We start from the raw sequence: 12,616 nt of genomic DNA, 5'->3' as shown, positions 1-12,616 counted from the left end.
CCTTTACAGATAAATTTACGAGCCAGTACAATCCTCAGTCATTTCCAGCCATTATTCTCTCCTCAACATACACATACTAGCATTAAGGTGAGTTTGGTGCATGCACTGAGGGTAGAGGTAAAGGCTGACCCAGTTTATGACCTAAGAGTATTGATGTACTCTAGTCTGCATTTACCTTTCCCTCCCTTCAACTGGCACTACAAAGCCACTTGTTAAATACATTTCCTCCACTTTCTTTTGTTGCATTGGCAGCAGAGCTCAATAGGATTATTCACATGACTAAGGGGCACTCACCGGAGTAACAGTTTAGAGCACTGGGCTGCCTAATTGATTGGGAATGTCACAGATGCTACCTGTCCTTTTTCAGCAGTCACAAGCCAGCCATGAGGATGGGCAAACTCGGTTCAAATAATCATTAGGCTGAATTCTGCCCCTCTATTACATTTGAAGCCCAAATTTAAATAGGGCTGCAGTGGCATGGAGGCAGCTGATAGCAGATTTCAGCCTACTGTTGGTTAGGGTCTCATGCTATGAACAGCTGGTGTAATCCCGCAGGGTGCTGAGTGCCTCCCGCCTGCAAAGGGGCAGAGTGTCCTCAACTGCCCTTCTATCTCACTGATGGGGAAGTTTTAGAGTAGCAGCTGTGTTGGTCTGTATCCGCAAAAAGAATAGGAATACTTGTGGCACCTTAGAGACTAACACATTTATTTCATGTGTTAGTCTCTAAGGTGCCACGAGTACTCCTGTTCTTTATGGGGAAGTTGTGTGCTGAGCACTTTGCAGGAGAGATTCAGCACCTAGCAAGACTGGGCCGCCATTTATATTACAGCTTTGTAGCAGACAAGCCCTTTCTGAGCAAACTTGCTGACCTTTCTGCTTTTCAGTTTACAAGAACTTCACCAAGGCAAAAGTACCATTGTTAATTGCACAAATCATGCTGCCAAGGATCCAAACTCTGTATGTTCACGGTCAAAAGCGTATATCTCATCAGGATGCTCTTCCTGCTCGGCGGGTGATTTATTTTTAGTTGGAAAAGCACTTTCACTTTCATCCTTACCATCTAACAGTACCATGAATGGGCAAATACTAGCGAATGGATTGTATTCAAAAGACAACTCAGCCTGGAGGAGGTTTCTCAATGCAGGAGGACCTTTCTTCCATTCCAAACCAAACCAAAACACTCAGAAAAGTGATTGTGAATCTTTAAGAACCAACCAATCGTTTAACAGTGAAATGCATAGGGTGGTCACTGGACGTCTCGCTACTGAGTTTGTTTGATCGTGGAGATGGCTGAGACAACAAGGCGATTTCTGGCCTGGCAGCTCGGTTTTGGGCCCTGTTTCATCTGAGAAATAAATTAAGAAATCAGGGAGCAGGAAGAAGACACATGATAGGTTTCTAGTCCTCAAGGAGCTGGAAAACAGCTGGCCTCCATCATGACTGTGACTGTTTGTTTGTCCTTATGTCTGCCTGTCCTGCAGCACAAGAATTGAGGTTTTACAGAGTTTCATTCAGTCCTGCTCTGGAGGGATCTGGCCTGGGGTAAAGCCAGTCCACCATGCTAGCAGCTGCTGTTCTTAATTGCTTCCTTTGCTGCAATGATGAGAGGAGTCAGGCTGGAGAGAGGCTTGGCTAACTTCAAAAATGGATGCTATTAAAAACAGAAACAGAAAGAAAAATTATTCATTATTTTCCATTCAAAGCCCATTTACCCTAACTTTCAAGCAGCTTTTTTGTGGTGCTTGCACCATACTTAGGCTCTAATTTTAAAAAGACACAATACTATGGAACTTTTCAAAACGCAAAGTACCAATTCATCTCTGGTGCAATTCTAGCGACTCCAGGGATGAATTTGGCCCAATCTTATTGCAGGCCCAGATCCTGTATTCAGAATCTCTGAGGTGCAAGTTCACATCAGTTGCCTTTTGCATGAAGGCAAAATTCAGACTACAGGGTGCTAGGTGACAGAGTGCACACTGGCCTCTCATCTCTGAGGCCAGACTCTCATCTCATTTACACCCATGTTTCAGATTTGGTTAACTTCAAAGGATTTCCTCCTTAACTGAACCCAGGTAAGTGGAGGAGCATCAGCCCCATCTCACACACCCCTTTCCCCTGCCCCATTTGAATGCCGTTACCTGTTCTCAAAAGGAAAATGATACACATTACAGAACAGCTATTCCTGGTGTGAAAAGTGCCAAGCTTGAAGTGTAATGCACTATGAAGATCTGACTACACCAACTCCTTATATAGCTAGTGGGGCTACATATTTGGAGGACACAAATGCCACCACTGACACAGACTTTTCATTTGCAATCACCTCCCACACCTGTGCCCATTTTACCTGCAAAAGCTCCTTGGCAGACCCTCGTCTGTCTACGTCCATTTCCAGACAGCGGTTCAGAAAGTCTCGGAACACAGCAGAGAGTCTCTCAGGATTTTGAAGTTCTGGGGTTCCGTTAGTAGCTATCAGATACAAAGCCTAGAGAAACATTAAACCAGAGGGTTTAACCTATTAACCTCAACGTCTAATATGTATTCCTGTTTAAGGCCAGGTCTACACTTGCAACTTTCGCTGGCAAAGCAATGTCAGTTACAGATGTGATTTTTGAGTGACACTTCTAAGCTGGCAAAAGCCCTAGTATAGACACATAAATGGCTTTTGTCCATATAGCTAATTGCATTTTCTAGCCCAACAAAAGCAATTTTTTGCTGGCATAAGTTGTGCCTGCAATGGGGGAGGAGTGGAGGTTGCTGGTATAGCTACCCTGGCAAAACATTTAAAGTGTAGAGCAGGTCTAAACACATATTTCAAAGAAACAAGGAATAATTCAAGTGCATCTCTGCAGTGCTCACTGTTCCCTTAAACATCGCTTCCATATGACAGAGTGATGCAGTAGATACTTCCATTCATTCTGGACAACTGGTTATCACTGTGATTTTGTATCATAACTCAAGTGCAGTGCACCAGTTATCAATTCAGAGAGGAAAATAGGGAAATTTAGGACTTGATTTTCAAAATACGCCTACAATTGCATGCCCATTTTGCATGCCCACTTACCAGGTACACAAAGTAGATGGACAGCTGCATGGTACAAGTTGCTAGAGAGTAAACTGAAGGTTTTGCCAGCTGGGCAAGTGATAATGGGGCTCTGATCACCAGGGGGAGGGGAAGGGAAGTTTGGGACTGCTGGCTAAGCACATTAGCTGGATGTTTTTGCAAAAGTATAGGGGCATGTCTACAATACAAAATTAAATTGACCTAACTTATGTCAGCATATAGCTGTCATAGTAATGATATCACTTGTGCATGTCTACACTTTGCTCCTTGTGTCAGCGGTGTGTGTCCTCACCAGCAGTGCTTGCACTGACTGAATTGTCAGTGTGGGGCATTGTGGGATGGCTCCTGAAAGCCAGCAACAGTTGATGTAATCAACGCAGTGTCTGCACTGAGACTGCATCAACCTAACTACATTGACATTGGCTCTACACCTCTCATGGAGGTGGAGTTATTCAGTCGGTGTAGTGAGCGAGTTACATCGGCGGGAGCAAAATTTTAGTATAGACACTTCCAACGTTAGGTCAATTTAAGATGCCTTGCATCTACCTAACTCTATAGCGTAGACCAGGGCTAAGAAATTAACTAGTTAATGCAGACATTTCAACTGTAGTCTTTGTTTCAGAGTATGCAACCCATTGAGATGAACGAGATAGTTCACACTTCAAAAGTGATTGTTTCAGGGAGTCTGAAGACTCAGAAAGCTAGAACTATATCCGTTATGCTTGTTGCACATTTTCAAGGTCACCTTCCAAACCCAAAGGCGTAGAAACATAACTGGAACAAAATAAAAATAAAGGTGAAAGCTAAGATTCTGAAGCAAGCTAAGAATTCAGTGGCAAGGGTTGAACTCCACAGCAAGTTCCGTGGAGCCCTGACTAAGCAGTCACTGGGCCATTTGAGTGCACAAATACTCAGTTTGTGCACACAATCACATCATCAGCAAATAGAAGCATGGCACACAACTGCACATGCATTTGTGTCCGTTCATATTTGAAAATACAGTCCTTAATGCTTCTGGATAGGGAGCAGGATAGGTTTGTCATGAGTTGAGGACACATTCATGGACCTCTAACAATATCTTATACTTTCATTCTGCTCTGCAAAACGCAATATGTTTGTTCTGGATATCCTGCGAAGGGAACATACCCAATGAGGCCTGAGTGAAGATCATTAGACACATTTCACTTGTGATCGAGGCCTAGAAAGTTGAAAACCTATAGCACAAGCCTATTATGTCACTACAGGATGTTCTTATGACATTGACACTTTGAATCCTTTAGTAGGTTACAAAAGGGACCTACGGAACCCTACCATCTCTTCGCACTTGGACTTTCAGAATAGGAGGAGGCCTGGAAATCCCCCCCCAAAATGTTTCTGTTAAAATAGTACCATTTCTGTCCTATTAGCATTCAAACAGAGAGTCACCAAATCCCCTTTTTTTAACCATCTTAAACATAGAGCGAGGCTTCCTAGGCCTAAAAGTTACCGTTTTAGAGCACACAAGCAGATATTTGCTTTGATCTTAGAGGGTACCTAGAATGTCAGGACAGATTCAGGTTTGATTTATACCACTATCCATCCACGGTAAATTCGACTTCGCGGCTATCTATGGATTAACACTGGTATTGTTCAAATTTGTGCCACTGTGTCTGAGGACTGCCGAGTTCATAGCTGAACTGATCATTTTCAGCTTTTATCACCTAAATGACTCCATCCAGACTGGAGATATTCAAGAGGTCAGATGACTTTTTGTTTCCAATGGATTTTAAAGCTTACTGACCCCCTTCTGTTTGCTGTAGGCTTAGTATCGATATATGAGTTGCATCTGCCCTGTTTTGAATTCCAAGTCAAACAGGAGCTGCAGGTTAAATGCAGTAGCTCTTTTAGAAGCTGACTCACTGTGCTGATTTCATCACAATACGTGAGTCATGAGGAATAGTTATCCTTAGCCAGGCATTCCACTTTTTTAATATTTCAGGGGAAGTGGGAAAGGAGGGAATTGTATCATTTATGTCTTGCAAAGTAGGGCAGGAAAAGAATGTCCAGTATGTAGGAAGTGAGCAGATTTCACATTGGTAGTAACTGAACTGCAAAGGGGCAGTAAGCATTTGGCATAGAGAAAAAAACAGGAAGGATTCTGCAGATAGTTATAGCTGCGATTTGGGAAAATTAGATACAAGCCTTATATGGGTCACATATCATGCCCACGTGTATTAGGATCAACTTATGAGGACTCTCAGGCTGGGAACTGTAGTGTCCAAAGCACTCTAGAAATATTTTGCAATTTGTGATGAAAACTAACGCAATTAGTGCAACAGGTGACTCACAGATAAAAAAGAAGGAAAGTGGGTTTTTTTAAGTGAAGCTTGGGAGATCCAACATGGATTTAAAAGTATATTGGGGTTTTGAGCACTCAGGCTTGTATCTCAGGGCCTGAGTACACGTTTGGCACAGTGAAAATCACTGTGAAAAGAGAGTAACACTATTGCAGGCTGTATTCATGAAACTGCAAGCAAATTAGGATCTCCAGAGGCCAGAAAAGGGCACATGTGTCATAGACTGTCTCTGAACACTTGTAGTTCAAAGTGGAATGCGTTTCCCCTGCGCCTGGGAAATGACACAGGCTTTTGCATCAGGATGGCTATTAACTCTGTCCATGATTAATGACCTTTAAATGCCTTTATTATGTATTTATACATTTATATTGGTGCCAGCAACTAAAGCACCTGGGTACCTTGCATTATTAAAACAATTATTCACAAAATAAAGTATCAACCCTTCAGTTTAAAGCTTTGCAGAACTCCCTGAACACAGACAAACCCTTAAACACAAGCATTACAATGACCTATAAATCTGCCAGCAAATTGGCCAAACAGGTCTATGCCTAGAAGCTTCCCAAACCACCCATGGGAGTTGGTTTCAGAGGCATGGACCCGTCACTGAGGATGCCTCGAAGAGTTTACTTCCGGGAACTAGAGTTTGCCAAGAAATCGTAACTTCAGCAGGGAGAGAGACCACCTCTTTGATTTAACCTGGGTGGGAAGAGGTATAACTGAATTTGAATGCAGTCACTGACGAGAAGCCTAATTAGCTTTGCAATAATTGATTTGCAGCTTCTAGAGGAATCCTAATCTGCTCGCTGATATCATACATTAGGGAGACTGCAGCAGGTGAAAATCAGCTGCATTTCAGAGGGCCAGCTGGAGACTTCAGTAATGCTACTTTTCCTTGCCAGATTTTGGGCCAAATCCTGGGCATGAAGGTTTCTGCAAGGGTTCCCTGAGGAAGATGATGGGGTATGGAATCATTCTGCCCACAAAGGAGCAGAGCACATCTGGTTCTGCTCAGAAGCCACTGCTTTAGCACCAGGGCTGCAGTAACAGCGTCCACTGCCCTGGCCTTTTGGAGGTGGGGTTCCCACTTAGCAATTATCAATCCACTCGCCATGTCCCTTCCCCCACAGTGCCTCTGTGAAGTGGTGCAGAAAGCACTGGACGGAAGCAGTCTGCAGGTGCAAATTATTGTGTACAAGCGAAGGAAAGCCCACCGTGAAGCCCTTCCACACTTAGCACCGCATACCCACAAACTGTGGCTTTCCAAAAGAATCGAGAACCTTTTGCAAAAGGCTCTGCAACGTCAAGTTTGTTAAAGCCCTAAGGGCGACTTCATCCTTATTGTTCTTTTCCTTAATGGCGATGACCAACAGAGTTTCGCCTCCAACGTTATTTTTGTTCATCTACCTGTTCGTTAAGAGACAGCGGTCTGTGTGCTGATGTGTGCAGGCTGGATATCACAGATCAGAACATACGAGCATGTCTACACTGCAATAAGAGGCCTGCGGCATGACCAAGGTTGGCCTGGGTCAGCTGACGCTGGCTTGTGGGACCTGAACTCACGGGGCTATACAAATGAAGTGCAGATATTTGGACTTGGGCTGGAGCCTGGGCTCTAAGCCCCCATAAGGGGGCAGGGTCTCAGAGCCTGGGCTACAGCCCAAGCCCAGGTGTCTACATTGCAATGTTTGACTCCACTGCTAAGGTTGCCAACCCTCCAGGACTTTCCTGGAGTCTCCAGGAATTAAAGATTGTCATGTGATGAAACCTCCAGGAATACGTCGAACCAAAACTGGCAACCCTACCCATTGCCTGAGCCAACTGACCCAGGGCCTGAGACTTGGTGCTGCAGGTTTTTTGCTGCAGCATAGACGTACCCTAGGAGAGAACCTAGAGGCCATGCTTTGTTCTGATATTCTCTCTACGTAAATCTAGAATTATTTATGAAATGTTAATCCATGGTCTGAATTCCTCCTCATGCCACACAGGGATAGGAGATACAAGCTGTACTTCCTCAGGTAAACGTGGGCTGCTGTACCACTCCAGGAATCCACCCCAGGGAAGGAGACCAGTGTTTAACTGGGTTCAGTCATACAATTATGTAAGATTGTCCCTTAATATTCACTCATTTAATATGCAAATTGATTAACATAGGAAAGGACTAAATTTCTTAGGACAAAAATGTAAACTGTTCCATAGTATAAATGCCCCAACTTTTTTACTACCAATATTTGTGTTAAAACATAACTTTAAAACTGCACTTACTAATAAGTAATTACAGATTTCACTATAAGATAAGGCATTTCATTTATTTAACAAATATACACTGATCTGTGTTTGGGAAAATTCACCCCCTGCCCCTGTTCTGTTTGAAATTCTTTTCACAACACTCCAGCAGCTGGAGAAACTTGGACTCAGAAAGGTTCTTGTCATCAGAGCTACAGCAGAAGGAGCTTTCAGAAAACAAGCAGACATACTGAGAATTTTTTAGCAGCCTTGAAGGCAAAAATGACACATACTGAGAATAACTCCATGTCACTTATCTTCTGACGTGCCCTCATTTATGTGCCTATAGCAACAGTGCATACTGGTATGCTGCAATGATACTGCTGAAACAATATCGAGCTTGTGTGGTTTGGACAGGATTTTGCATCTAAAAGTGGGACAGTATAGAATGACAGTGCTATATGATTCCGCTTGCACCTTACCCTGAGAGGATTTTCATTAAGGTACGGGGGTTCTCCTTCCACCATTTCTATTGCCATGATCCCTAATGACCAGATGTCAACTTTGGGGCCATATGCTTTCCTTGTCACTACTTCCGGTGCCATCCAGTAGGGAGTCCCCACCATTGTGCTCCGTTTGCTCTGCTCAGGTGTGATCTGAGCACAAAACCCAAAATCAGCTGCAGAGAAAGAAAAAAATACTGTTAACACCAACTTGGGCTATGAAGCAAACAAATACAAATATTCCATTCTCCGCACAAGAATGCATCAAGGTTTCTGGCTGGAAACATGGCCATGCTCTTGCTTACATAACAGAATATAGCCAAACAACTATAGAATTTGACTGTTTCCGTTCTTTTAACAAAGTCGGACTCTACAGTTCTTATTAATGTGAGAAACTCCATGTCTTTCAGGCCCTTAGATCAGAACTCTGGGCTCCGAACACAGTCAAATAGTTTTGAGTCACCTCAAAATTCCGAGGTTCTGAGATTTCCCCGTGGTTTTAAAATTGTTCTAAAACGAAACATTCCTTGGCTGCAGTGGCCAATGTACTATCACTTCCTTCCGATAACTAACAGTCAGTTAGCAATTCCACAACCACCACTGGAATAATGCCACCTGAATAAGAACACCTACTCAATTTGACAGATCCATCCATCCCGAGAAGAATGTTGTCACTCTTGATGTCTCTATGGATCACTTGGTTTGAATGCAAGAAATCCAGCGCTTGCAGGCACTGATATAAAAAAGGAACATAAAGGTAAAAATTAATGGCCTGATTTCATTATATGGGAGGATAAAAATATCGTTAAAAGATGTAATTTCTAGATGAATTGTGAGTAATGGCTTAATATTGTGCTGTCAAGTGAAGTAGCTTGCTGCTTCAACACTATTAGAATAATAACTTTCTAAATGAAGGCACATTTGATTTTGAAGTAGAAATGTCAATTATTGTTACAGACTATACCCTGGAAGCACAGACGGAATGATTGCTGCTACAGTGAATTTTGCCATCTCTTTCCTATATGACAAACTCTTATTTGCCAGAAAAGAAAAAAAGTTCTTTCAGTATGAACTGGATCACTATTGGCAAAATGTTGCATGACAAAGACTTTGGGGTTACAACCTACAGCAGATTTTAAAATATTTTTTAGTCATGTCATTTCTCATACTTGAACAAATTAGCATTTGTTTTTACTGGCAGTTTTTTACATTCCGTGGCAAGACTATTTCCCTTTAAAGGCCAAGGAATAAGGTGCACTGCTGAATTACCGCAGGTAAACATTCAAAGAAGCAAAGCTAAACACTACCAAATCACTAACAAGTGCCATCAGAACTGAACTTTATTACAAGGATGACATTTTTCAGCAGATCATAGATCTGATTTCCTTTAAGATGCTCTTCCTTCTCCAATATTAAAAAGATAACTTATCTCAAAATGCATCTTTGTTTATCCTTTACATTCTCACCACACCATTACACACTATCCCAGCAAGCACATCCATGCATGGCACCTCTTACCTCCCTACAGACAGCTGCTATCTGTCCTTCATCCATACAGGTCTCTGTAACAACGTCCGTTAAAGAGCCTCCTGCCAAGTACTCCATAACTACCCAAAGTTCATCGCCTACCAGGTAGCTGAAACAAGCAAATGAAGACACCACCATCAGTAAGCACAACTATTTACAGAGCTGTTTTAACAAAAAGAAACTCACAGATGACTTTGCCTATTTGGCATTTTTCATTGATAACCAGATATAATTAACAGTTCACAGTGTTAGAAGAATGTGCATAGTCCAAATGAAAAGGTAATATGTTACAGGCAATACTTTAATTATACAGCAGGCTTTAGATAGTAAAAATGGAATTTAGAAAACGTCAAGAATGTTAAACTAGGCCATCTCACATTACTTGTAATACAACCATTAACGCCAAGAGGTATAAGATGCACAGCAGCCAATGGTGTCTGAAGATGGAATTTGATCAATAGTTTGGAAAACCTTGAATAATATAAAGACAGGGAAAGGAAATCCTTCATGTGCTGTCTGCAGAAAACACAATCCAGCTGTAGCTGTAACGTTTTTCAGAGGCAAAGAAGTGACAATACAGCAAGAACATTTTTTAGTGCATTTTTGAAGCATCCATGGATATACAAAAACAATTTTAAAAGTGACAAGGCATCAGTTTCTGAAGTGCTTTAAACATGAACATTTTAAAAAAAATGAAAAAAATCCCAACAGGAATCTAGTCTTCACTGAAATTACATGAATGGTATCCTAGTGGGAAGCACCAGTTGACATAGATTCTATCACTATTTGCCAGTGCCCACTTTATAAAATAGGAAGAATGTGTCCTACTAATAAAATGTGCAGATTTCTGTAGTTATTGATACTGTTTTCAGTAAAGGCACATGCTGGTCAAAATCTTCAAAACTTATGTCTACATCATTTGCAGGAATCTTTCACATGCACACATGAAGGAGAGTTTTCTGTATGCTTGTGTAAATGGATCCTTATGTTCAGTGATCAGCTTTGTGTGCACAAATGGTCATTTACACACAAATTTTTTTAAAAAATGGTCTGGCTAAATCTTTGACGCACCGTATACAAACAAGCTCTACAATGCTAATGACTGGCACAACTTACCTGTCTAAATAGTTAACAATGTTAGAGTTCTTATTTTCCCTCATGACCAGGATTTCATTAATAATTAGTTCCTTTTTAGGCTGCTGCTGGAGATTCATTTGCTTTATGGCCACCTACAATGACATTTTGTTACATATTAAGGTGAATAACATCAATGAATGAAAAAGAAATAAACGTGTTTGAGACTGTATGTTTCAGGGGAGCTGAGAACTATACCAAACTGGCCTTTTATTAGGCATTAGTGCTCAGTAACTTGCACTGCAATACTACGCTTTATACTTTGAAATTCACACTACTTCACCGTTACTTGGGTGCCAATTGCAGAGTATACGGCCTTACATGTCTTATTGTGCAAGGTACATAAAACGGCCTTAAAAATGGTATCTGCTACTTAATATCATTAACATTCTGCAGGTCCTAGCTTATTCCAAAATGGCCTCAATTCATTGCATTCATTTTTGCAAGTAATAAGTGATCTTGGTACTTTGAGTAAAATAAAAAAATAAAACCATCTTGCAATAGTATGGCAACAATACAAGTTCAATAACTATTCTCCCCAGGGAAGATTATTTATTCCCCTTACATAAATTATATAAAATGCGTATATCAAATTCATACAAAAAGTGACATTAAAAGAACATTATTAAGGCAGAAGAGACATACTTAATTCTGGCATTTCCTAACTTGAGTGCTTGATTTGGCAACCTAAATAACAGTCTTTTAATGAAGTCTTGTGTGCAATTTTCTAGGTTTGTAAAAAACAAACAAACAAACAAAAACCTGTAACCCTCACCACCCAGACAGTCCATCACATAGCATCATACTGGCACCAAGGTAGGTCATCAGCAGGGTTAGAACCTCTAGAGCCACCACACAGAACTCTGCCACTTGAGCTAATGAAGTAGCTGATAGCAAAATTCGATTGTCATCCTCTTTGTGACCAGTGTTAGAAGGGAATGATATACTTTGCCAGCAGGTTTCACAGATGTTTGTCAATAGCAGAGGAATGGTTAGAGGCAAAGCTTGGGTTCCATCTCAGACTGCAGATTCTTCTGCCCATATCTGCCCCAAGTATGACTTCTTTTGCCATGTCCTCTGAACTGCCCCTACCCGGGCTTGTCTCTTCTTCCCCATCTTGGTTGCTCATCCCAGTCCCATTCTCTTCACCTACCCAGTCCCAGTCTCCACTCATCAGGCTTCTTATCCCAGTTCCACTCTCCATGACCAACCTGTCTTAGTCTCCCCATCTAGACTCTCCATTCCACTCCCAGTCTTCACCCTCCCCTGCAGGGCCGGCCTTAGGATTTATGGTGCCCTAGGCGAGATTATTAAACTGGTGCCCCTGTGCCTGATCTGCTCTTAGCAACACAAACATAAGCTTACAGTATTAGAAAACTTGCCACATTCACGTTATTAAAACCAGTTTAACTTAATTAAGCACACTGTAATGCTGATGGACTAGCACTAAAGAAGCAGCACTATAGAAAAAATTCTGATATGACAGAATGATGCAAATAATATTTTTTTTTAATTTATCAAAAATTTATTGGAAATTTATATGAAGAGGTATTGAAACAAGATTTGTTTTTAATTAAAAGCAATCTTTCTGGCTTTTTTGGCTGCAAAATCAGTAATAATGTCATCGTATGACAAAGACAAAGTCGTGTCTTGTTCGATTGCAAGAATAGCAAGACCAGTTAAGCGTTCCTGATTCATGGTAGAGCGGAGATAGTTTTTAATGAGCTTTAGTTTTGACAAACTCCGTTCTCCTGATGCTACTGTTACAGGAATTGTGAGTAGAATACAAGTGGCAATGTACACATTAGGATATATGTCAACAAGTTTGCGGG

The 12,616-nt window shown here is 41.5% G+C and overlaps 1 protein-coding gene across 3 annotated transcripts in view; it reads right to left on the bottom strand.

The window, feature by feature from the left end:
* Positions 1 to 717: 717 nt before the first annotated feature.
* Positions 718 to 12,616, bottom strand: part of PAK3 (p21 (RAC1) activated kinase 3) — a 187,887-nt gene continuing 175,988 nt past the window's right edge. For all 3 annotated transcript variants that reach the window (XM_050965163.1, XM_050965162.1, XM_050965164.1), the window contains 6 exons: positions 10,767 to 10,879; positions 9,642 to 9,759; positions 8,757 to 8,856; positions 8,103 to 8,299; positions 2,345 to 2,482; positions 718 to 1,651 (listed from right to left, as the gene is read on the bottom strand). In XM_050965163.1, the coding sequence (XP_050821120.1) occupies positions 1,562 to 1,651; positions 2,345 to 2,482; positions 8,103 to 8,299; positions 8,757 to 8,856; positions 9,642 to 9,759; positions 10,767 to 10,879 (756 nt within the window). In that variant the 3' untranslated portion in view covers positions 718 to 1,561. The remainder of the gene's footprint in view (positions 1,652 to 2,344; positions 2,483 to 8,102; positions 8,300 to 8,756; positions 8,857 to 9,641; positions 9,760 to 10,766; positions 10,880 to 12,616) is intronic.

The sequence above is a fragment of the Gopherus flavomarginatus genome, chromosome 8 (genome assembly GCF_025201925.1).
Source record: "Gopherus flavomarginatus isolate rGopFla2 chromosome 8, rGopFla2.mat.asm, whole genome shotgun sequence".
NCBI classification, from domain to species: domain Eukaryota; kingdom Metazoa; phylum Chordata; order Testudines; family Testudinidae; genus Gopherus; species Gopherus flavomarginatus.
This window is presented reverse-complemented; position numbering and strand designations above follow the sequence as displayed.